Source organism: Hyaena hyaena, unplaced genomic scaffold (genome assembly GCF_003009895.1).
Source record: "Hyaena hyaena isolate Hyena2069 unplaced genomic scaffold, ASM300989v1 scaffold_1739, whole genome shotgun sequence".
NCBI lineage: Eukaryota > Metazoa > Chordata > Mammalia > Carnivora > Hyaenidae > Hyaena > Hyaena hyaena.
The window spans coordinates 74,690-101,015 of NW_024082370.1; the positions used below are offsets into that span (position 1 = coordinate 74,690).

The 26,326-nt window shown below is 37.0% G+C and overlaps 1 protein-coding gene across 1 annotated transcript; it reads left to right on the plus strand.

Annotated features, from left to right (window-relative positions):
* Positions 1-16,560: 16,560 nt before the first annotated feature.
* MKRN3 (makorin ring finger protein 3) lies at positions 16,561-21,274 on the plus strand. Its single transcript, XM_039224711.1, has one exon. It carries the CDS (start codon positions 16,561-16,563, stop codon positions 18,061-18,063), a length of 1,503 nt encoding a protein of 500 aa, XP_039080642.1. The 3' UTR covers positions 18,064-21,274.
* The last annotated feature ends 5,052 nt before the right edge of the window (positions 21,275-26,326 follow it).

A 26,326-nucleotide genomic window follows, 5' to 3' on the forward strand; every position in this document is an offset into this window, starting at 1 on the left:
TTGATGAATGGATAAAGAAGAGGTGATGTATATATGTCTGTGTGTGTATATAGATACATAGATATAGATATATACACACACATACACATACAATGGAATACTACTCAGCAACCATAAAGAATGAAATCTTGCCATTTGTAATGATATGGATAGATTTATAGTATATTATGCTAAATGAAATAAGTCAGGATAGAGAGGGCAAGATGGCGGAGAAGTAAGGAGCTCCGTACTTGCACTCGCGCCCATACATCACACAGAAAAGATCTGAAGACATTGGAAACCTTATAAATGAAATAAGTCAGTCAAGGAAAGACAAGTACCATGTGATTTCACTCAGATGTGGAATTTAAGAAATAAAACAGATGAATATATGGGAAAGAAAAAAAATAGAGTGAAAGAAACAAACCATAAGAGATTCTTAACAACAGAGAACAAAATGAGTGTTGATCGAGGAAAGTAGGGCTAGAATGGGTTAAGTGGGTGATGGGTATGGTATTAAGGAGGACACTTGGTATGATGAGCTCTGGGTTTTATATGTAAGTAATTAATCATAAAATTCTACTCCTGAAATCAATATTGCACAATATGTTAACTAAGTGTCAACTAATTTGAAACGAAAAAACCTTCAAAAAACAAAAATACAAATTCAGAGGGGCAAATGTACCCCAATGTTTATAACAGCATAACCAACGATAGCCCAACTATGGAGAAAGCCCAATTGTCTATTGAATGATTCATGGATAAGGAAAAGATCTCTCTCTCTCTCTATCTCTATCTCTCTCCCTCTCTCTCACATGCACACACACACACACACATACACACACACACACACACACACACATGCACGCACACATTGGAATAGTAATCAACCATCAAAAAGTATGAAATCATTTCATTTGCAATGACGTGTCTGGAGCTGGAGTATTATGCTAAGTGGAAAAGTCTGTCAGAGAAAGACATACTATATGATTTCATTCATATGTGGAATTTAGGAAACAAAACAGATGAAGATAAGAGATGGGAAAAATAGAGAGAGGGAAGCAAACCATTGAGACTCTTAACTATAGAGATCTAACCGAGGGTTGAGGGAGGGAGAGGGGTGGGGGATCAGCTAAACTATGGGTATAAAAGAGGGTATTGTGATGAACACTGGGTGTTATATGTAAGTAATGAATCACTGAAATTATACAGGTGAAACCAATTTTACTTTATTTTAACTAATTAGAATTGAAATAAAAATTTAAATAAAAAAAGATATATGAGGGAGTTAAAATGACAGATTAGTAGAGGGCACTTGAGCTTGGCTCATTCTTCAACATGAAATCAGTTTTAACTAGGATATCTATCTGAGGATTAAGAAAACAACCTGGATGATTGGAGGGAGAGAACGTTGCAGATGTGAGGTTCAGAGCTGTGAATTAGGGAGAGAAAAGCTGTGGTGCCGCAGAGGGAAGGGAAACCTTTTCGAGGAGAGGGGTCAGGGAGAGAGTGAGAGTGGTGGGAAGTGAGTGACCTGTAGAATAGTGTGGGGATATTCTGAGTCACACTGGAAAAGATTGTTCCCCTTCTAGGTGTACATTTGGAAGAGTGCTTTTTGCCTCTCCAAGGACAAAAGGTTTACTGAGAGTCACTGAGCAGCTATTCAATAGCAGGAAACAGAGCCACGTGCAGATGACAGATATCCTAATCACAATTTTTCACTGTGTGCCGCAAGAGACTCCAACCGCTGGGCGTGCACTATCGGATTCTGTTCTGGAACAGAATGGTGAATGGTGCTCCATGAGTCTCCCTCCAGAGGAGGAAGTAGGTCTGTGTTTACATGGGCCCTTTAAGATTTGGAATTTTGCATCTCAGATGCCTGTCAGGAATAAAACACAGGAGCACTGTGGCCCTTGGCATGCTGACTGCCAGGCATGGACAGGTTAAGGACAGGAATCTGACGAAAGCATGAGACACTTTTCTGTGAGGGTTTCCTGAATAGAGACAGCCCTGAGTTCCCCTCACAGAGGACAAGAGGGCAGGAGGACACCATCTTCCACTCACCCCATGCCCACCAGCATGATCAGACTTCAGAGGGAAACAGCCCTGCCTAGCGGAAGGAAGAATCACTTAAAGCAAGCACCACCCACCTCTGCCCTCCAGGCACACCTCCAGCAGGGCAAATCATCCTCAGAACCATAAAAGCAGGACTCTCACTCAGACAACCAGGACAAATCCCTTCCACCCACGTAGTCTATGGATCATAGTGTGCTGCAAAGTTTCGGCTCTGTGGGAAACTGGATCTGGCTACATTTGTGTTTCTTTGTCTTTGGTCATTTCCTTTACTTTTTTTTTTAATGTTTTATTTATTTCTAGGAGAGAGAGAGAGACAGCGTGAGCAGGGGAGGGTCAGAGAGAGAGGGAGTCACAGACTGAAACAGGCTCCAGGCTCTGAGCTGGCAGTCAGCACAGAGCCCGACGCGGGGCTCGAACCCACCAACCGCGAGATAATGACCTAAGCAAAAGTCGGACACTTAACCGACTAAGCCACCCAAGGGCCCCTCATTTCCTTTACTTTTATTTTAATGTTTTTTTCTGCATTTTCTCCCACCTTTATTTTTCTTTCTTGGACACAGAAAAGGCAAAAATATTTTATTCTATTTTATTTTTATTATTTTAACAATTATTTTTTACTTCTTTTATATATATTTTACTTTCTTCTTCTTTTTTCTCTTTCTATAAAGCTTCTCTTAACAAGACGATGAAAAAAAAAACACCTAGGATCTAGTTTCCTTTATTTGATTTTGTTTTGTTCTGTTTTTAAATTTTCAATTTAAAATTTAAATTGTATTTTAATTTTTTCCTCCAAAATGACAAGATGGATGAATTTATCCCAAAAAAAGAGAACAGAAAGAAATTATGGCCGGGGATTTAATCAACAGAGGTATAATATGTCTTAACGAGAATTTAAAACTACAGTTATAAGAATATTGGCTGGGATTGACAAAAAGCATAGGAGACACCAGGCAATCCTTTTCTGTAGAGACAAAAGAGCCAAAATCCAATCGAGCTGAAATTAAAAATGCTATAACTGAGATATAATCTTGAACAGATGCAATGACAGTGAGGATAGGCAGACCAGAGCAGCAAATCAGTGATACAGAATATAAAATTATGGAAAATAATGAAGCTGAAAATAAGACGGAAACAAAGGGAAAGGATCATGAAACAAGACTTAGAGAATTCAGCTACATAATAAAGAGGAATAACATTCATATCATAAAAATCCCAGAAGATGAAGAGAGAGAAAATGGAAGAGAAAGTTTATGTGAGAAAATTATAGCTGAAAAGTTCCCTAATCTGGAGAAGGACACAGGCATCAAACCCCAAGAAGCACAGAGAATCCCCATTAAATTCAACAAAAGCCAAGTATAATCAAGGCATATCATAGAAAAATCCACAAAATTCACAGACAAGGAAAAAATCATGAAAGCTGCAAGGGTGAAGGAAAAGTACAAACTTACATGTGAATATAGATCAGGTTTGTATCAGATCTGTCCACAATTTGGCAGGCCAGAAAGCAGTGGCAGGATATATTCTACGTGCTGAATGGGGAAAATATGCATCCAAAAAATCTTTATCCAGCAAGACTGTTATTTAGAATGGAAGGGGAGATAAGGAGCTTCCCAAACAAAGGAATTCATGACCACTAAACCAGCCATGCAAGAAATTTTAAGGGGGACCCTATGAATGGAAAGCAACAAAGACTACAAAGGACCAGTGAACATCAAAAGAAACATGAAATCCACAGATAACACAGTGGCACTAAATTCATATCTTTTCATAATCACTCTGAATGTAAATGCACTAAATGCCCCAGTCAAGGCACAGTGTATCAGAATAGATAAAAAACAAGATCCATTTCTGCTGCCTATAAGAGACTCATTTTATTTTTTAAACTATTTATTATTATTATTATTATTATTATTATTTCTGAGAGAGAGAGACAGAGAGAGAGAGAGAGAATTAGCAGGGGAGGCTCAGATAGAAAGGCAGATACAGACTCTGATACAGGGCTCTAGGCTCTGAGCTAGCTGTCAGCACAGAGCCCAACATGGGGCTTGAACCCATGAACTGCGAGATCATGACCTGAGCTGAAGTCGGATGCTTAACCGACTGAGTCGCCCAGGCACCCCTAAGAGATTCATTTTAGACACAGAGATGTGCAGATTGAAAGTGAGGGAATGAAGCACTATCTATCATGCTAACGGACATCAAAAATAAGTTGGAGTAGCCATGCTTATATCAGACATACTAGATTTTAAGCTAAATTCTGTAACTACAGATAAAGAAGGACATTATATCATAATTAAGGGGTCTATTCACCAAGAAGATATAACTACAGTAAACACGTATACCCTTAACTTGAAAGCACTCAAATAAATAAATCAGTTAACAAGAAAAATAAAGAAACACGTTGATTATAATTCAATAATATCAGGGGACTTTAACACCCTGCTTACAGCAATGGACACCTAAACAGAAAGGATCACCTAAGCAGAAAGTCAGCAAGGAAACAATGGCTTTGAATGACACACCGGACCAAACGGGCATAACCGGTATATTCAGAACATTTCATCCTAAAGCAGCAGACGACACATTCTTCTCAAGTGCACATTCTCTAGAACAGATCACATATTGGGTCACAAATCAGCCCTCAACAAGTACAAAAAGATGAAGACCATTTCACGCATATTTTCAGGCCACAATGCTATGACATGTAAAATCAACCACAAGAAAAAAAATTGAAAAACCACAAATACTTGGAGACAAGAAACATCCAATGAAGAATGAATAGGTTAATCAAGAAATTAAAAAGGGGCACCTGTGTGGCTCAGTTGGTTAAGCATCTGACTTCAGGTCAGATTATGATCTCGCAGTTCACAAGGTTGAGCCCCACGTCAAGCTCTGTGCTGACAGCTCAGAATCTGCAGCCTATTTTGCATCTGAGTCTCCTACTCTCTCGGCCCCTCCCCCATTCATCTCTGTCTCTCTGTCTCTCTCTCATTCTCTCAATGTCTTCCCCCCGTAAAAAATAAATAAATCATTAAAAAAATTAAAACAAAATTTAAAAAGCACATAGAAATCAATGAAAATGACAATACAACAGTCTAAAACCTTTGGGATACAGCAAAGGCAGTCATAAGAAGGAAATATATAACAATCTGGGCCTTCATAAAGAAGGAAGAAATGTCTCAAACAACCTAATCTTACCCCTAAGGGAGCTAGAAAAGGAACAGCAAATAAAACACCAAACCAGCTTAAGAAGGGAAATAATAAAGACTAGAACAGAAATAAATGATATTGACATTAAAAACAACAACAGAACAGATCAAGGAAACTAGGAGCTGGTTATTTGAAAGATTTTTTTTTTTTAAAAAACTGATAATCCCCTAGCCAGACATCAAAAAGAAAAAGGACCCAGATAAATAAAACCATGAACAAAAGAGGAGATCACAACTAACCCTACAGAAATACAACCATTTTTTAAGAGGATATTATGTGCAATTATAGGCCAGCAAATGGGGCAATATGGAAGAACTTAATATATTCATAGAAACATGTAAACTACCAAAACTGAAACAAGGAGAAAGTTTGAACAGACCCATAGCCAGTAAAGAAATTTAATCATTAATCAAAAATCTCCCAACAAGACATTAGGGCCAGATAGCTTCCCAGGGGGATTCTACCAAACATTTAAAGAAAAAATAATACCTATTCTTTAGAAACTGACCCAAAAATAGAAATGTAAGAGAAACTTCCAACTAATTCTATGAGGCCAGTATTAGCTTCATTCAAAAATCAAAGACCCCACTAAAAAGGAGAATTACAGACCAATTTCCCTGATGAACATGGATGTACAAATTCTCAACAAGGTAACAGAAATCAAATCTAGCAATATATTAAAAGAATTATTCACAACAATCAATTAGGATTTATTCCTGGACTGCGGGGGTGGTTCAGTATCTGCAAATCAGTTAACAAGAAACAACACATTAATAAAAGAAAGAATAAGAACTACATGATCGTCTCAAGAGATACAGAAAAAGCATTTGACAAAATACAGCATAATTTCTTGATAAAAACTCCCGAGAAGTATGGATAGAAGGAATATAGCAAAATCATAAAGTCCATATAAAAAGACCCACAACTGGGGCGCCTGGGTGGCTTAGTCGGTTAAGCGTCCGACTTTCACTTAGGTAATGATCTCGCGGTTCATGGGTTCGAGCCCCGCGTCGGGCTCTGTGCTGACTGCCAGCTCAGAGCCTGGAGCCTGTTTCAGTCTGTGACTCCCTCTTTCTCTGACCGTCCCCTGCTCACGCTGTCTGTCTGTCTGTCTCTCTCTCTCCCCTAGAAATAAATAAAACATTAAAAAAAAAAAGACCCACAACTAATATCACTTTCAGTGGGAAAAAGCTGAAAATTTCCCCAAAAGGTCAGGAACACAACAAGGATGTCTAATCTCATCACTGTTCAACATAGTATTGAAAGTCCTAGCATCAGTAATCAGACAACAAAAAGAAATAAAAGGCATGCAAATTGTCATGGAAGAGGTCAAACTTTCATTCTTCACAGAAGACATGATACTGTATGTGGAAAACCTGAAAGATTCCACCAATAAATTGCTAGACCTACACATAAATTTAGCAAAGTCACAGGTTATAAAATCGATGTACAATAATCTGTTGCATTTCTATATGCCAATAACAAAGTAGCAGAGAGAGGAAATAATCCAATACACAGTTGCACCAAAAATAATAAGATACCTAGGAATAAACCTAACCAAAGAGGCAAAGGATCTGTATGCTAAATATTACAGATCACTTATGAAAGAAATTGAAAAAGATACAAAGAAATGGAAGAACATTCCATACCCATGGATTGGAAGAATAAACATTGGTAAATGCCTATACTAACTAAATATGTTAAACTATATGTTAACAAATATATGTTTAAATGTCTATACTACCCAAAGCAATCTACACATTCAATTAATCCCTGTGAAAATAACACCAGCACTTTTCACAGTGCCAGAACAAAAAAAAAAATCTGCTATTCTTAATGACCTAAACATTTTATCGTAAATGTATGTTATTTTAATAGAAAAATATAGATATGTGGGGGAATTTGCTATTTTATTTTTCTCCTTTAAGTACTAGTGCAGTTACTTGTACTGCAGTTACTTGTACTGATTTTTAAATCACTCTTAGAGCTATATTTATTATAAGGATTCTGAATTAATTCTTTATGTGCATTATAGAATGGGTATATTCTGCATTCACTGATATAACACTGCTCTCAATGCAGCTTGCAAGTAGCTTTATTAGAAACATATTTCCTCCAAGTGTTCTCAAACAATTCTCTACATTCATTTCAGAATAGGTATCATTTATATTTACTCATATAACAGTGTCCTAAATGCAGCATGCGAATCCTGTTGTTAGAAATGTCTTAATTTAGACATTATGCATTATAGAATGGGCATAAGTTCCATGCACTAATATAACACTGTTTTCAGTGAAGCTTTTATGCAGTATATTAGGAACATCTTTACTACAGGTGTTTTTTTTTTTTAATTTTTTAAATTTCTTTTAGATTTCTTTATTTTTGAGAGACAGAGAGAGAAAGAGCTGAGCAGGGGAGGGTCAGAGAGAGAGGGAGACACAGAATCTCAAACAGGCTCCAGGCTCTGAGCTAGCTGTCAGCACAGAGCCCGACGTGGGGCTTGAACCCACGAACCGTGCGATCATGACCTGAGCCGAAGTTGGACTCTCAACAGACTGAGCCACCCAGGCTCTCCTTATTTTTATTTTTTAAATAGTTTATTGTCAAGTTGGTTTCCATATAACACCCAGTGCTCATGCCCACGTGTCCTCCTCCATGCCCATGACTCTCCCTTCCCCTTTCCCCCACCCCCATCAGTCCTCAGTTTTTGTCAGCATTCAAGAGTCTCTCATGGTTTGCCTCTCTCCCTTTCCCCCACCATTTCCACCCTTCTTCTCCCCCTTGTTCCTCCGTCAAGTTCCTCCTAATCCTCCTATACGTGCAAACATATGGTATTTGTCCTTCTCTGCCTGACTTATTTCACTCAGCATAACACCCTCAAGGTCCATCCATGTTGCTACACATGGCCAGATTTCATTGTTTCTCATTGTCATGTAGTATTCCATGGTATAGATAAACCACATCTTCTTGATCCATTCGTCAGTTAATGGACACTTAGGCTCTTTCCATGTTTTGGCTATTGTTGAGAGTGCTGCTATGAACATAGAGAACTTAAAAAAAAAAAACAACACCTGTATCCCCTACTAGGAATTTACCCAAGGGATACAGGTGTTTTTTAAAAGTTCTCTAAATACTTTACAGAATTACTATATATTTCTGTCATTGATATAACACTATTTTAGTTGGTGTTCTGAGAAATATCTGTGTATACAAATCAACTATTTTATTCTTTTTATTAAGATACCTTTAACACACACCATTATACTAGTTTCCAGCAAACAATGTACTGCTTCAATATTTGTATATATTGCAAAATGATTACCGCAATAAGCCTAGTTAACATCAATCAACACACAGTTATAATTTTTTTTCTTATGAGAATTCTCTTATAAACTTTCAATTATACAATACAATATTGCAGTGTTATTAACTACAGTCATCATATGGCACATCACATCCCCAGGGTTTATTTATTTTATAACTGGAAGCTTGCACCTTTTGACCACCTTCACCTACTTTGCCCATTTCCCACCCCCTGACTCTGGCAACCACCAACCTGTTCTCTGTATTTGCTAAGTTTTTACAATTTGCTTTCAAATATAGACATTATCTTAAATCACAAGAGTTAACCCTTCTTTGCTGTTTTCATTATCCTTTTATAGATCATTGGACTTCATTTTTAAGTTTCTATTAATTCACATCAAAGTTTATCAGCAACAGGGGTCTGTAATATTTATTTTTACATATTTAATGGGATTTATTGTAAATCTATTTGGGCCTAAACTTTTGTAATAGGACTTTTAATTACAATTATTTTTCTTTAACCTCTAGAAGGCCATTCTTATTTCATTTACTCTGATATTGCTTTTATAATCTGTGTTTTCTAGAGAGTTGACCATTTAACCTACATTTTCATTTTTAATGACCTAATGTTGTTCATGATATATTTTTATCATCTCTTTAAAGTATATGTGAACAGCAGAAATATCACTGTTCTCAACTCTTCATATTGAATACTTGAGTAATCCCTTTGTTTTGTTTGTTTTTTAATTTTGTTTGTTTTTAGTGAAGCACTCCAGAGGTTTATGCACATTGCTAATCCTATTAAATAATCAACCTCTGGCTATTCTCCTTATTATATGTTTGTTTTATTAATTTCTGTTCTTATTTTTGTTGTTTCTTTCCATCTATTATTTTTTTGTTAAATTTGCTTTTTTTTAATTACTCAGAGAGTGAATATATCAGAAACAACAGATCTTTCTCATTTTCTAATATATTCCTTTTAAGTTATAGAATTTCCTCTAAGGAGTACTGATTTCCACAAAACATAAACACATTTTTACATAGGCACCTTTATTATTAATCAAATCATAGTGTTTTCTGATTTACTTTGTCACTTTTAAATTTGAATTTAGGGTTATTTGGAAATATAGGTATTAATATTTTCATATAGAAATTATTTTCTAGTTACATTTTATTATTGGCTCAAATTTATTGTGGAGTCAGGAAATATATTCTGAATTATTTCAATCTTTTGAAATTATTGAGGCATCCTGTAGGCCCATTAAGTTGTTAATTGTCAAAGGTGCGTGGTGTGTAATTTTCACAAACTAAATTTGATAGATATCCTATTTTTATAAACATTTATTAGTCAGAATATTGTGTATCAAAATCTCTAAAGCCCTGCTGGGTTTTCCCCCTTTTGCTTATTTAATCAATTACATGTCTGCTCTCCAGTGGCCAGAAATATTCATGTGCTTTCTTAAAGTTATATATGGGAGACAAATGACATTGTCTGGTCAGTTAAGTATGACTGTTAACAATTCTCTTTAAAACTACCTAAATGTTTTGGAGGAGGAAGGAACAGGGTAAGAAACATGGAAAATAACACAGGTATTTTATATTTAAAAAAATAAAAGGCACTCTTCCAGGAAACCAAAAGTTAGATGAATTCTGTCCTATTTTCCTACTGGCCATGTTTTATAGGTCTGAGTATGCCTCTGTATGGAACAGAGTCTATGCTCTTTTCCTAAAGTGGAAGGTGGCAATAAGACTCCAGTATTACTATCGGATATCCCCCACGCCCCATCTTCTTGTAGCTTTTTTTTTTTTTTTTAACTTCTGGAAATGAAGCTTTTCTTTCCTTATCAAGGCTAAAAAATTCCTTTATAAGGCTACACATTTAGCATCTAAGCATGGCTTTAGGTGCATCATAAATATTTTAATAGGCCATATTTTCATTGTTGTTCAGTGGAAAATATTTTGTAATTTTCTTTGTAATTTTATTTTGAAGTAGAGGAAGAACGTAGGAGACAGGGAGAAGTAAAAGGATTGAGGAAATCTTAAGCAGACTCTACGTTCAGCATGGAGCCAGATGTGGGGCTCAATCTTATAAACTTGAGGGGCGCCTGGGTGGCTTAGTCGGTTAAGCGTCCAACTTTCGCTTAGGTCATGATCTCGCGGTTTGTGGGTTCGAGCCCCGCGTCAGGCTCTGTTCTGACTGCCAGTTCAGAGCCTGGAGCCTGTTTCAGTCTGTGACTCCCTCTCTCTCTGACCCTCCCCTGCTCACGCTGTCTCTCTCTCTCTCTCCTAGAAATAAATAAAACGTTTAAAAAAAAAAACCTGAGATCATGACCTCAGCTGAAATCAACTGGCTGAGTCACACAGGCACCCTTGTGATTTCTTTTCGTAATTCATGGGCTGTTTAGGTTACTAAATAATAATGTGGGGGCGCCTGGGTGGCTTAGTTGGTTAGGCGTCCGACTTTTGCTTAGGTCATGATCTCGCGGTTGGTGGGTTCGAGGCCCACGTCGGGCTCTGTGCTGACTGCCAGCTCGGAGCCTGGAGCCTATTTCAGAGTCTGTATCTCCCTCTCTCTCTGGCCCTCCCCTGCTCACGATGTCTCTCTCACTCTCTCCTAGAAATAAATAAAAATATTTTAAAAAATAATAATAATGTGTTAAGACACATTAGCTGTTTCCTAAGTCCCTCAAGTACTTATTTCATATGTTTCTCCAGTTTCTATCATTGTTGTGGGTGGAAATATTACCCTTATACAAGCTATTTAATCTAGTTAGAAACTGAAATTTAAGTATGTTTTAGATATGTAAAATACATCAATATGAAAATAACAAAATTCTGTTACCCATGCTAAAGTATACACATAACTGAATTCTTAGGACTTGTAGAAATGCATCCAGAAAATTTATTAAATTTTCAGTGTTTGATTATGATACAGATAATTTAGTGTAATTTTATGATACTATAATTGAGTTGCTTAAGGAGCATGTACACCTTTTTAAATATCAGTATTGAAATATGGAATTAGAAAGGCATTTTTTAGTAACTTTCTCATTATCTATTTATTCATTCATGCTGAATAGCTATGGATTCTTCAAAATAACCCACCCATTCCTGGGTGAGATAACAAAGTCCTGCTCCACGCAGAATCTCATGACGATTATAAGTGATGAGGGGACAAAATTACTGCACAAAGTCACCTAAAACTGATTATATATAATATATAATACATATATACATACATATGCATATATATATAGATACACACACACACATTTCAACTAGCTTTAAAGCTTGACTCTCTTTTTCAGCTTATTGAAGTATAACTGATATACAAAACACTGTACATAATTAATGTGTACAATTTGGTGAGTTTGAATTCTGAACCAGAGCTGTCAAAAGCTGCCTCTGCTGAGCGAAACAAGTCACGCAGAGAAGGACAAATACCATATGTTTGCAAGTATAGGAGGATTAGGAGGAACTTAGCGGAGGACCATGGGGGAGAAGAAGGGGGGAAATAGTGGGAGAGAGGGAGAGAGGCAAACCATGAGAGAAACTCTTGAATGCTGAGAACAAACTGAGGACTGATGGGTGTGTGTGGGGAGAGGGGAGATGGGTATGGAGGAGGGCACTTGTGGGGATGAGCACTGGGTGTTATATGGAAACAAACTTGACAGTAAACTATTTGTAAAAAATATATATATATATATGAATTTAAAAAAAAAACTGCCTCTGCAAATTTCAAAATAAAATTCAGTGTGCTTATTTGTATGAGAAAATAAGTAATTATTTCACTGACTTGTGCCAAAATCAAGAGTTGGATACTTAACAAACTGAGCCACCCAGGAGCCCCAAGATTCTTTGATTTTTAAAGTCAAAAGACATTTATGGAGATCTCAGACTATCCTTTGTAAAGGTAATGCTCCAATCATTTTATAAGAATTAACTCTTTTTGGGGTGCCTGGGTGGCTCAGTTGGTTGAATGTCCAACCTCGGCTCAGGTCATTATTTCACAGTTCATGGGTTCGAGCCCCGAGTCAGGCTTTGTGCTGACAGCTGGGAGCCTGGAACCTGCTTCTATTCTGTGTCTCCCTCTCTTCTTGGCCCTCCCCAACTCGTGCTCTGTATTCTTCTCTGTCAACAATATAAACAAACATTTAAAAATTTAAAAAAAAGATTTATTGTCTTTAATACAGCAAACCTGTGGGCTAATCACTCATATTATTGCTATTATTATTATTCCTGCCATTTGCCAAATGAGGTAAAAGGGTGATTAATTTACCCAAGATGAATCCCTCAGTTCGAAAGTTGTGGATTCCAGATTTGAACCCCGGGTGCCTGATTCTAGACCTTTCCTTTTAATTCCTATCTCCATATCCCACATTAGTACCTAAATATTGGACCTGAAGTGGATGTGTCTGCTGAAGAAAATTACTTTGGTGCATCTTTTATATATGGGTATCAGATATGTGGGGCTGATCCCTGCAGGCCTGAGCTACTTAGAATAAAAGACTGTGAGGCTTCCTAGCTTTTCTCTATCCATCCCCACAGTCCAATTCTGAACTAGTCTCCTGCCTCTTGGGCTTTTGTTAAGCTGCCAGGACTGTGTCTCAGCCCTGCAGTGTTTTATACCAAACCCTGCCACCGCCTCCCCCCGCCCCCCATCATTCTGTGACCAAAATTTTTAGTGCAGCCTGCCCAAGTGGTGCATCATTTTCATTCATTCCAATTGGATATCTAAATCCTGACCAGTGAGGAGCTCTTGTGCTGTCCTGAAGACTGATGTGTGCACAATTTGGTCTTAGGTTCCAGCTCTTGAGATCATTTGTGTGTATTTGGGAAAAGAGCACTCAGCTGAGCCAAATAACTGGACACATGATCAGAGGTGTATTCTCAGAGACTGTGTGAAAACATAAGTGCTTAAAACAATAAAACATAAAACAAGAAAAACAGGGCAAGGATATGGACTATGACAGTCAGAGACAATACTCTGAGAATAGATATGCGACCTAGATGAGAACTGTTTGCTTATTCCTTCAACATGCACTGCCCCATTTCCAGTTGTTCCATCTCATACATTTAAAATCAGGGGGGACAATTTTAGTTTCTAATAGTTATACAAAATTTTGCACTATTATAAACTATATTAGAAAATATAGTTCACTACGAGATGTTAGGACATGAACACAATTGGGGGCCATAGAAGTGGGGGTCTGAAAACAAATACTGTCCCACACCAGCTGCACAGCCTCAAGCAGGTTAGAAAATCTCTGTTCCTTCATGCTTAAGGAAATGGGATACTTAAATACTATATAGAACTTCCTGTCCAATATAGTAGCTACTAGTTATATGTAGCTATTTAAATTAAATTTGAAATTAAATACAAAGTCACTTACTCATTCTAGCTGCATTTCAAGTGCTCATGAGCCATATGGGGTTAATACCTACCATACTGGACAGCACATACATAAAATCAACAAAGAACATTCTATAGACAGTGCTGGCCTATAAAAAGTGGATGGATCAAATATAAATTAATCATAGTTCTGGGAACATATTATCATTTAGGAAATGATATTATAATAGTTTTATACTCAAGACTCTTGTTTGTGAATCTGTGAAAAGCCTGCTATATAAACCCACTCTCTATGGTGCAAGTCTTTTCCCTGTGAAAATCTTAGGGGCTGTCAGAGGAACACCCATTAACCAATGCATTTATGAGAGGAAAGAGAATGCAAGGTAGAAAAACTGGCATCCCCAGTACAAAACTCAGTAACTATATGAAAGAGGAAAATTCAAAATCACCAAGATTTCTTACATTCATGGTGGAAAGCAGCAATATTCTCATAATTATCAAATTAGGAAAAGTTTACCTTTTGAAAATATTCTACTGCATGATCACAGTATCTGAATTTCTTTAAATCTTCCCAAATTAAAAAATAATTTGAATTTTTACAACTTTAAGTAGTTTGATTTCTAAGGTAGTTAACTTTTTATGTTGCTATAAATGTTATGAATTTTAAATGTTTAAATGTCATGAACTGAAATGGAAATAACTGGTATATCATACTTCTCTCCAATGTCCTTGCTAAATGTGCTTATTAAACCTAATGGTTTATCATTTTTTAAACATTTTTATGATGTCTCCTATTAATAATTCTTTGACAATTATAACATCTTCTCTTTCTTTGCTTGCCTTATGGTACTGGCTAGGACAGACAATAGAGAAATTTTTGCCTATTTATTTCAGATAGAAAGCTTTAAAATCTTTCATTTAAGAAATTATGTTTAATTACATTTCAATTCAACTTATTGAATTGAATTCAATTTATGTTAGAGACCAGTATTTCTTTTTTCTGCTCCTGTCATTTTTACTAATAGACGTGGCTCTAGAAATATGACTCTTTTGTACATTTTTCACACTTAATAGCTTAAATATTTCTGATATCCTCTCACAATTTTTCATGTCTATTACTAATGTAGTGATACCACTTTTAAAATTCCCAATATTATTTGAGTCTTCTTCATTTTTTCTTAACAAATTTCACCAGAAATTTAGGTCTCAATAATCTGTTTAAAGCATTACACTGGATTCATTACCTGGTTTCAGGCTTGTTTTTTATTATTTACTTCAATTTGACTTCTGCGCTTTCTCCCATTTTAAAATTTATACCATAAATTATAAGAAATTCATTTTGGCAGACAAATCCAATAATATATAAAATGATAAACCATCATAACACAGAAATGCTTATTTCTGAGAGAAACTGGTAAAATTTTAAATATCTAAAAATCTATCAGTGCAAGTAATCACATTAAAGGAGGAAAAATGTAATATAATTTCTCAATTCAGACAACTACAAGATAAATCAGTATAAGTCCTTAAGTACTCTTAACAGAGGAGGCATATATATATATATATACATATAAATGTATATATATTATTAATCTACTAAAATATGTTTTCAAGAGGACAAAGAGCTCACAGAGTAAATTAAAAATCACCACTTGTGAGCAGAATGATAGAGAATACGTTATGAAAGGCTGGCCTGCCACAATACCATACAAACCTCAGTGAAAGAAAGAAAGAGACAAAGGACCACCACGAGTTAAGCTAGCAAGAGAAAATAAAAGCCAGGGTCACACAGAGGACAGTGGCTTATTATGCCTGCATCAGGATCTTATGAATTCGGCAGCTTCTGCACAGTGGGAAGGGAAAATTGGAAATCACAATAAACTAAGACATCTGAAAGGCACTAAAGCGGCCTCGCTTCAGAAGCACTCCCTGCTAATGTCTGGCCGACAAAGAGCATTTCCAACGTAAACTTGTAAGAATTTCTAGAAAATGATCCGAAGAAATCTTGTCCTATCTACAGAAAGCATCTCACAGTGACAGTCTTAATACTTAAAATACACACACAGCCTCACGTAGACGTAAAATGGAATGAACAAAAAAAAAAAAATTATTATTCATGTATGAGATATTCCAGAATAAAAACTAGTGGAGGGGGGAGGGTTATGATTTTTAAAACAGACATATGTGAAAAAGCAATCGAATGCAAGGTGTCTGAATGAACACTGGAAGAGATTAGATAAAAACCTCAGAGTTGTGATTACGTCCTCCAGAGCAGCCGGCGAGCGAGAAGCATTGGGATCGGCCAGCTGGCATGCAAAATAGCAGGGGCAGAGGCCGGGGAAGGGGCGGGGCAGCCCCGGCTGCGAGAACAAAGGAAGATCCGGAATCACCGTGCGCACTGTACAGACCGTACAGAATGCATTGGTAGATTGACGTTGCTCCCACAGGAAGTGTCCGCCGCGCCTGCCCAGAGAAGGCAGTAGGAACCCATAATCACAGGAAGAGAGCAGGGGAGAAGGAAAAAAGATGCACACTTCTCCGAAAGCGGTTCCCTGTGCCTGCTGCTGCCCTCCGGGCCTCTAGCCCAAAGGAAGGCACATTGGGGAAGTTCCGGTACCACTGGGGCAGAAGAAGCTGCCATGGAAGAGCCTGCAGCTCCCTCTGAAGCCTCTGAGGCATCTGGGGCATCTACGGGTGCTGAGGCAGCACCGGAGGGTGCCCCTGGGCCTAGTCTCCGAACACGCCCAGTCTTCCGGCAATTTGCGGCTACAAGCCCGGCCCCCTTTCGTGCGTCACGTCTGAGGCCTGCCCAGGCTTCAGGGGGAGGGGCTGGGCCCAGTCGCTTGCAGGGCAGGAGTGGTGGCAGCTGGACGAAGCAAGTCATCTGCAGGTATTATCTGCATGGGCTTTGCAAGGAGGGGGAGAACTGTCGCTACTCACATGACCTCTCAGGCCGGCAGGGGGCCAGGGAGGGCCATGGTTCACTGCCCTGGGCCTCTCCAGACCAAGGCCCTAGCACGGCTGCGCATACTGAGACCCTGCCTCAGGAAGTGGCGAAAGCCCCCCCTGCTGCGCCTTCATGCTCCTTGCCTGTGATTGGCTTGGCTGCTGAAAGGGGTTTCTTTGAAACTGTGAGAGACAATACAGGCCTTGAAGCTGCTGGAGGAGCCAGTGTAGAAGGCTGGGAAAATGCTATTGAGTTTGTTCCTGGGCAACCCTACAGGGGCCGCATGGTCTCTTTTGTTCCCAGGGCTCCTCTACAGAGCCCAGTGACTGAGAGGGAACACATTGCGATGGGCAGGGGTCAGCAGCTTTGCCGTGATGCTGCCATGGGGCAGTGCTTTCGTGGGGAGAGCTGTATGTATCTCCATGGAGAGATATGCGATATGTGTGGGCGTCAGGTCTTGCACCCTGTGGATGCTGTGCAGAGGGCAGACCATACAAAGGCTTGCATTGAAGCACACGAGAAGGATATGGAACTCTCGTTTGCAGTGCAGCGAAGTATGGACAAAGTGTGTGGCATCTGCATGGAGGTTGTCTATGAGAAAGCCAACCCTAGTGACTGCCGCTTTGGCATCCTCTCCAACTGCAACCACACCTACTGTCTTAAGTGTATCCGCAGGTGGAGGACTGACAAACAGTTTGGCAACAGGATCGTCAAGTCCTGTCCACAGTGCAGGGTTACCTCCAACTTTGTCATTCCCAGTGAGTTCTGGGTGGAGGAGGAGGAAGAGAAACAGAAACTTATTCAGCAGTACAAGGAGGCAATGAGCAACAAGACTTGCAGGTATTTTGCTGAAGGCAGGGGTTGCTGTCAGTTTGGAGAGAACTGTTTTTACAAGCATGCAATCCCTGAGGGCCCAGGAGAGGATCCTCAGCGGCAGGGTGCTGAGGCATCCGGTGCTCACTGCAGTGAAGCTTTGGAGCCTACTCAGGTGGGAGAGGGCAAGATACCCTTTAAAAGTGGTAAAAAAGAGCTTGTCATGCTTCGGCTGGCCAATCTGTTGTTTAAGTGTTTTCTTTCACTGGGAAATAATGAGCTTTTTTTTTTTTTCCTTTCTTTCTTTCTTTTTTTTTTCTTAGAGGACCAGTGGGACTTGCTTCATTATGAACTGGAAAAATATTCCAGTTTGAATCTGTAGCATTATGCTGTGGCATGTGGTCTAGTGTGCTAAGGCTCCGTCATCCGCTATTGCTTGTTTCTGTTTATAGACACATCTATCATTTACAGGTGCTATGGACGCCATTTTTATAAAGCATTCACCTCTGTTTTCTTGTCCATCCTCATTTCAGGGTTATTCTGTTTTACTGTGGTAAAATGTAACAAAGTCCTTAACGTTCTTGTTTGATGAAATGAATATTACTGTAGTTATGGTTTATTTTGTCATCTCTGTTTTCAACAGGATTGATTCAGTTCTAGTCTAGTGTTTACAGAATTTCCACACTCATTTTGAAGTCCCTCAAGAATAAATGTGACAGGGTGAAGGGAGAAGTCTTAACTGAACAAGGAGCTTTTGCTACTACAGCCTTAAGAAATGGACCCTCGCAGGGCCTTTGTGGTACAACTGCTCATCTTTGTTGTTTACATGTCTGTTCTTTCCCTCATTCCTCTTTAAGTGCACTCTTTAACATGTGGTTACCTTGTGGTTTTGTGTTTTACTTGACCAGAACCAGGTGCGTATGTTTACATGTTTTTATCCTGTTAAGCTTGATGTGAAAGTACTTATATTTGAAAGTATATATTTAAGAATTATATATATATATATACATATAAATGTGTGTAAAAGTTATATCTTTGAAGATATATATAAGATGTATATACTATCATATATCTTGAAGAGCTGGAAGCTGAAGATGAAAGGCTAATCATATTTGTTGTGAGTGTGAAGTGTGTAAATGATATTTCTGTCCTTTTCACAGGCTTCAGTGATTAACATCTAGTGAAAACAGATATTCCAGTGGCTGTGGTCAAAAGTAGTAGACGCAGATAAAGGACTTACAAAGTAGGACATTGGTAATTCCTATGATGACATTGATAGCTTACTCTCCTATTATAAATACACAAATATGTGTTCCCATGCAATTTAGCACAATCACATTATTCCTTATAGAAGCACAATCAATATTGAACTCAGTCAGATACACAGTTCTCTGTATTAAATATTTTGTATTATCTCTTGACATCAAAAAGAGGCTTTTGAAAAAAGTTTTCAACATACAAGTGACAAAATTATAAAAGAGAAATTAGAATAATAAGAATATTGAAACCAGTCAGAACATAAGAATGGAAAGATAAAAAAAAGTAAAATGTACAAAGGAATAAAAACTAAATACAATAGTAATAAAGAAATACTATAGCATGATTATACTATCAGATTAAATGAAAATGGTTTAAAGACTAAAACTCAAAAATTATCAGACATGATTAAAATAAAAATGAAGCTATATGCTGTTTAAAATCACATCTACAGTATAAGAATATAGAAACATTTAAAGTAATAGAATGAAAAAAAACTTAAATAGCAATGCTGTGGCTTTTGTAAAAGATACAGTTGATATTAAGGATAAACACATTGCTGGAGATAAATACAGTTGGTATATAAATAATTATAATTTACGTGGCAGTTAAAACTATTCCAATTTTATTTTCATTTAGTAATATACCATCATGTAATCAAATAAATAATTGAAAGGAGAAAAATAGAAAATTTGAATGGGCAAGTTGCATACATCTTTTCAGTAACTGAATAAGAATAAATAATATCAGTTGAAAAACACAAGTCTAACTATTCTGTGTAAAATGTGTAAAGTGCTGTATGCATCAACTGCAGAATTGTTCTCTTGGCTGACAGGTGAAAATATACCAGATGCATGAGTTCCAGGAGATTCAGACTGCCCTGACTATTCAGTAAAGACAGGGTACATTTGCAGTTTGTGCCATGTGCTACCCACTCTCCAAAGCACTAATTTAATTCTCAGACCAACCTTATGAGGTACTTGCGCTCTAATTTTTCTCATTATCCTAATGAGGTAAATACAGTATAAATGAGGTTATATTACTTGCCCATATATATATATGACATATACATATAAAAATTATTGGAACTGCAAATTGAACTCAGTGTATTTCTAGAACACAGTACCATACTGCCTCTTTCTTCACCTACATGCTCAGGATCAGGTGGACTAGCTGAATATTGCTAATGGAAACACACATGCAATTTTTAAGTACGAATGATTCAGCCAGGTGGGACAGAGATGGACATAAATAAGTTCCTAGAGAATGTGGGGTCTGTGGAGCTTTATCTGTTGGCTTGTGGACTCAGTATTTTTTATTACTTTACTCATAATATGCCTCAGTCTCCTACATTTTTACACTGCCTCTCCCTTCTTACATGATTCCTGATTTTATTGGTAACTCTTTGTCATATTTCTTCCACATTGATTCCTCTTATCCAAAGAATTCACCAACCAAGAGGCTGTAGAAGCCTCACTATTACAGTCATACAGGGTGAGTGATTCCAAATAAAATTCAAATATGCTAGTTCCCCTGAGGCCACCCCAGTAATGCAAGGGAAGGAGGGCTCAGATGACCAAACAACCAAAGAAAAGGACCAGATGGGTCACTCGCAAAAACTGTACAGACACCAAGCACAAAGAAAAAAAGAGCTTTGAATAGTGGCTAAGCTGTTTTCAAGGAGAGGTTTTTAAGTTGAGCCTGGAAAGCTTTGAAAACTTTGTCCTAGTATACACTACCTAATGTTGTGAAATGGCATGTTTTTATTCAAATGGTATTTTTGAACGATCGTAATAAAGCTCCAGAGATACAGTGGAATAAGAATTAGCAGAAGATAAAATGGTTTTAGTGACAAAGAATACTTACAATCTTGACTGCTTCTTACTAGCCATGCAATCTGGAGAAAGTTACTTAAATTTTCTATACCTCAACTTTTCTTATAGGAGAAATGGGTACAGCACCATCTATTTTACAGGGTTGTTATAATGACCAAATGTAATCTGGACAAAGAACTTGAAACATAGCTGGGATATTTAAAGTGGCATGTGTAAAGATAGGACTTATGTGTGTTCGTGTACTTGAGAAGAGCTTGCACAAGAATTTAATACTCCACGAAGTTTTTCTCTTTGAAATCTTTGGAACTTGTGTTAAAGTAACATTATTAGTTTACGATTTTGTGTAGCATGGGGGCACATTACCTTTATAGTCATAGTTTCAAAAAGATGAAGTAACGTTTTCAACCAAAGTCATTCAGTTAAATCTAAAAATGTGCTATTTAATTCCTGGTATATAGTAAGCAACAACAAAAACATGTGTTATTTGTGATGGATGTCTACATGAGGAAAATAAGAAATAAAATGATGTTTAAAAAAGGATTTCCCGTTCCCTCCTCAGCTCATTTAGAGGTCAAATAAAGGGATGTCACTGCCACCATGGCTGTGCAAAGTATTCCAAGGACTTGCTCATGAAAACAGCTGGGCTACCCCTGTTTCAGTCAGAAACAAAGAAGCTCTTGCCAACAAAAGTTTGCTCTGTGAGTGATTCAGAGTGTGTGTTGGCCCCTCCTCCACTATGATTCATAGACTCAGCCCAGGAGTCCATACAGACAGTATCACTTTAACTACACAAAAAGATGCTTGCGTGAAATGAGTCTGATTTGCTTATGCTTCACTTGACTAAATTGGGTAGACGTACAGACTTAAAATATGCTAAAAGATTACCTAGTACCCCTTCCCCTCTAACATATGGAAACCACTTTGTCTCACATGCCGTTAAATACATTTACCAAATTTCAAGATCTTAAAAGAGAAACATTTCCAGTCTATAGTTGATAACCATATTATCTACAATTTTGCACTTTTGTAAACATCTTGGGTGTGTGGTTTTTGTTTCCACAGAAGATGCTAAAGTACAACCTCAGTGTGAAATGGAGTTGGGGTAGGGATGGGTAAAGGGAGTCTTGGAAAATAACCCAGCACTAGTGTAAAAATAGCAAATTAATATATATCATAATTTTTGCCATAAAATATATAGTATATCACATTCTCCAGTGTTGAATGCACACTAACAAAAATAGCTATGTATCACATCACAATGAAACACATTTACATAAGAAATTATTAGTATTAATATTAGAATACTAATATTCCCCAATGTATGCAATACAAGAAAATTTGCCACTACCATGTGAAACTTCTTTTAAATATCTCTCTCAAAATAATTTGATGAAAGAGTGAATTCAAAGTAATTTAACAGAATAGAATAAGAAAATAAAAAGGTATACATACTATAGTCTATAAAAAGCTGCTGAATCTGTACTAAGTAAAAGTAATTGTAAATGTCAATGTACATTATCTAGAAAGACAAATTACATTATTAGATATTCAAATCTGTAAATTTTAAAGAAACTTCAACATACACATACAGAGGTAAGCAGAACGAATTAAGAATGATTATAGCAAAAATTAGTGGATCAGAAAATAGATATATAAAACCTGTTCTTTTGAAAAAATAACAGATAAAACATTAACTTAAAAAATAAAGGAGAAGGTGCAATTGAACAAAATAGGAGATAATAAATATGAAGAAATCAAAGATGAGGCAATAAAGAAATAGATAAATTCTTGTTACACTCAGAAAATACACTCAAAAGTGGGAAAGAAATTTAAAATTTGTATGAATATAATTTTTCAAACATTAGAAGACAAAGACCAAACCAACTGTTAATGAAAATTTAAAGTTTTCAGGGAATTTATTTAGTCCTGACCCCCCAAAAAAGGAGAAAAGGAGAATACATTTGCCCCAGAAATTTACTATATCCTTTAAGTAAATTGTAATTCTATATAAACCATAGCTGATGCATAAACATAACTTATGCATGACCTATATCATCAGTATCAGAATGTTACCAACACAGTACAATGCAAAGATAACTAGAGTTCAATATTATTTGTGAATATTGATGCCAAAATATCTCAAATGAAATATTGAAAATATATCAAAATCAGAAAGGAGTAAGTTATATTCCAGAAATAAAAGAATGGGAAAATATGAGACAATACTTACCTTAATATATATAAAAATAATAATCATATGGGCATCTTCATATATATAAAAAAAAAGAAAACTAAATGCATGATCAATATGTTTATTTGATCATAATACAGATGGGGCACCCGGGTGGTTGATGCTGGTTAGCAACAGACTCTTGATTTTGGCACAAGTCATGATCTCACATGAAATTAAGCTCCATCTCAGCTCCCTGCTGGGCATGGAAACTGCTTAAGATTCTCTCCCCTGCCTTGCTCACTTGTGTGCTTGCTCTCTCTCTCTTTCTTAAAACACACACACACACACACACACACACACACACACACACACAAAACATAATACAGATGTATGAAGTATAAATATCTATGTATATACATACATATACTGCATACATATGCAGTATAATGTCTATTTTTTAGCATTCAAATTCCAGTTAACATCTAGTGTTAAAGTAGTTTCAGGTGTACAATATAGTGATTAAGCACTTCAGTACATCATCTATTGCTTATCACAAATACCCTCCTTACCTATTTCACCCTCCTGTCACCCACCCTTCTCTGGTAACCATTAGTTCTCTAGAGTTGAGTCTGTTTCTTGTTTTGCCTCTCTTTCTTTTCTTTTTCACTTTATCATTTGTTTTGCTTCTTAAATTCCATATATGAGTGAAATCTTATGGTATTGTTCTTTCTCTGACTTACTTTGCTTAACAAAAATCTCTAGTTCCATTCATGTCATTGCAAATTGAAAGATTTAAATCTATTTTATTACTGAATAATATTCCGTTATATGTATATATGTGTGTCTGTTTGTGTATCACATCTTCCATAATCATTCATCAGTTCATGGACACCTGGGTTGTTTGTGTAGTTTGGCTTTTGTATATAATGCTGATATAAGCATAAGTGTGCACATATCCTTTTGAATTACTATTTTTTATATCCTTTGGGTAAATAGTAGTGCAATTACCGTATGATAGGGTAGTTCTATTTTTAAGTGTTGGTGGACCTGTTTTGCAAACAGTTTGTACCAGTTTGAATTCACCCCAGCAGTGCAACAGGGTTCCCCTTTCTCCACATCCTTGCCAGCACCTGCTGTTTCTTGTGTTGTTCATTTTAGCCATTCTGACAAGAGTGAGGTTGTATCTCATTGTCGGTTTGATTTTCATTTCCCTCATAGTCAGTGATGTTGAGCATCTTTTCATATATCTCTTAGCCATCTAGATGTCTTCTTTGGAGAAGACATGTCTTCTGCCCATTTTTGATTGGATTGTTCATTTAGGGAGTATTGCGTTTTATAAATTCTTTATATATTTTGTATACTAGCCCTGTTTCAGATGTGTCATTTGTAAATACCATCATGCATTCAGTAGGTTGTCTTTTAGTTTTGTTAATTATTTCCTTCAAAATGCAGAAGCTTTTTGTTTTGATGAAATCTCACTAGTTTACTTTTCCTTTTATTTCCCTTGCCTCAGGAGACATATTTACTTTCTTTTTCTTTTGTATGTTTATTTACTTTTGAGAGAGAGAGAAAGCATGAGTGGGGGAGGGGCAGAGAGAGAGAGAGAGGGAGATGCAGAATCCAAAGCAAGCTCCAGGCTCTGAGCTGTCAGCACAGAGTCCGACGTGGGGCTCGAACCCATGAACTGCGAGGTCATGATCTGAGCTGAAGTCAGATGCTTAACCGACTGAGCCACCCAGGTGCCTGAGCATGCCAGGTGCCCCAGGAGACATATTTAGTAAGTTGCTATGGCTTGTGTCAAAAAGTTGCTGCCTGTATTCTCCTCTAAAGTTTTTATGACTTCAGGTCTCACACTTAATCCATTTTGAATTTATTTTTGTGTAAGGTATAAGAAAGTGATCTAGTTTCATTCGTTTGCATGTTGTTGTCCAGTTTTCCCATCACCATTTGTTGAAAAGAATGTCTTTTTCCCATTGGCTATTCTTTCCTGCTCTGTCAAACATTGACCATTTAGTTGCAGGTTCATTTCTGGGTTTTCTGTTTTGTTCTATTAATCTATGTGTCTTATTTTGTGCCAGTACAATACAGTTTGATCTGTATACCTTTGTAATAGGACTTGATGTTCAGAATTGTGATGCCTTCAGCTTTGTTTGTTTGTTCTCAAGGTTGCTTTGACTATTTGGGGATTTTTGTGTTTCCATACACATTTTTGGATTTTTTGCTCTACTTCTATGAAAAATGCTCTATTTTGATAGGGCTTGCTTTAAATCTGTAGATTGCCATGTGTAGTATATGTCTTTTTTTTTTTAATGGAGCCACAAATATACATAACTAAGAAAGTAAATAAAGGAGGTGAAAGAAGATAAATAATATTAAATATTAAGGCTGATTTGATTTTTTTACACAATTTTAAAATATATCAAATTAAGAAAATGAAAATAGGAACAAAAAGCACATATGCAATCATACACACACACATTAGTGATCAGTTTTATGAAAAATGCAAAAAAACAAATGTTAGTAAAATTCAGAATAAAAATATTTCAGCATGTTTGTCCTTTTAATAACTCAAAGGAAAGTGGGTGGCTCAGTTGGTTAAATGTCTGACTCTTGTTTTCAGCTTAGGTCATGAAATCATGGTTCATGAGCTCAAGCCCCACATCAGGCACTTTGCTGGTAGTGCAGAACTTTCCTGGGATTCACTCTCCCTCTCTCTCTGCCCCTTCCCTGTTCTCTCTCTCTCTCTCTTTCTCTCTCTCTGTCTCAAAATAAATATATAATAAAACATTTTAAAATAATGTAAGAAACGCATATATTTTTTTAAATATTTTTATTTCTAGGAAAGAGAGAGAGAGACAGCGTGAGCAGGGGAGGGTCAGAGAGAGAGGGAGACACAGACTCTGAAATAGGCTCCAGGCTCTGAGCTGGCAGTCAGCACAGAGCCCGACGCGGGGCTCGAACCCACGAACCGCGAGATCATGACCTAAGCGAAAGTCGGACGCTTAACCGACTAAGCCACCCAGGCGCCCCTCATATGTCATACTTTAAACCAGTATAAATTTCACTTACATCAAAATATAAAATATAATTGTGAAACCAAAAATCAACAGAAACAACATAAGATAATGCTTTTTTAAATTTAAATTTTAATAGTCAAAAGTCTGTCTATGACATGGTTTACAGAAGTCTTAAAGAAATTGTGACAATAACTGTAGCAACTCCATGGAGCTTTACTATGTTCCAGTTTCTATTCCAGGATACATTATCTCATTTAATCCTTTCAACAATCCTAAGAGGTAAGTAAGATTATTATCCTCTTGTAACAACTGAGAGAACCAAAGCTCAGGGAGGTTAAGAGATGTGCCCATGGTCACTAGGTT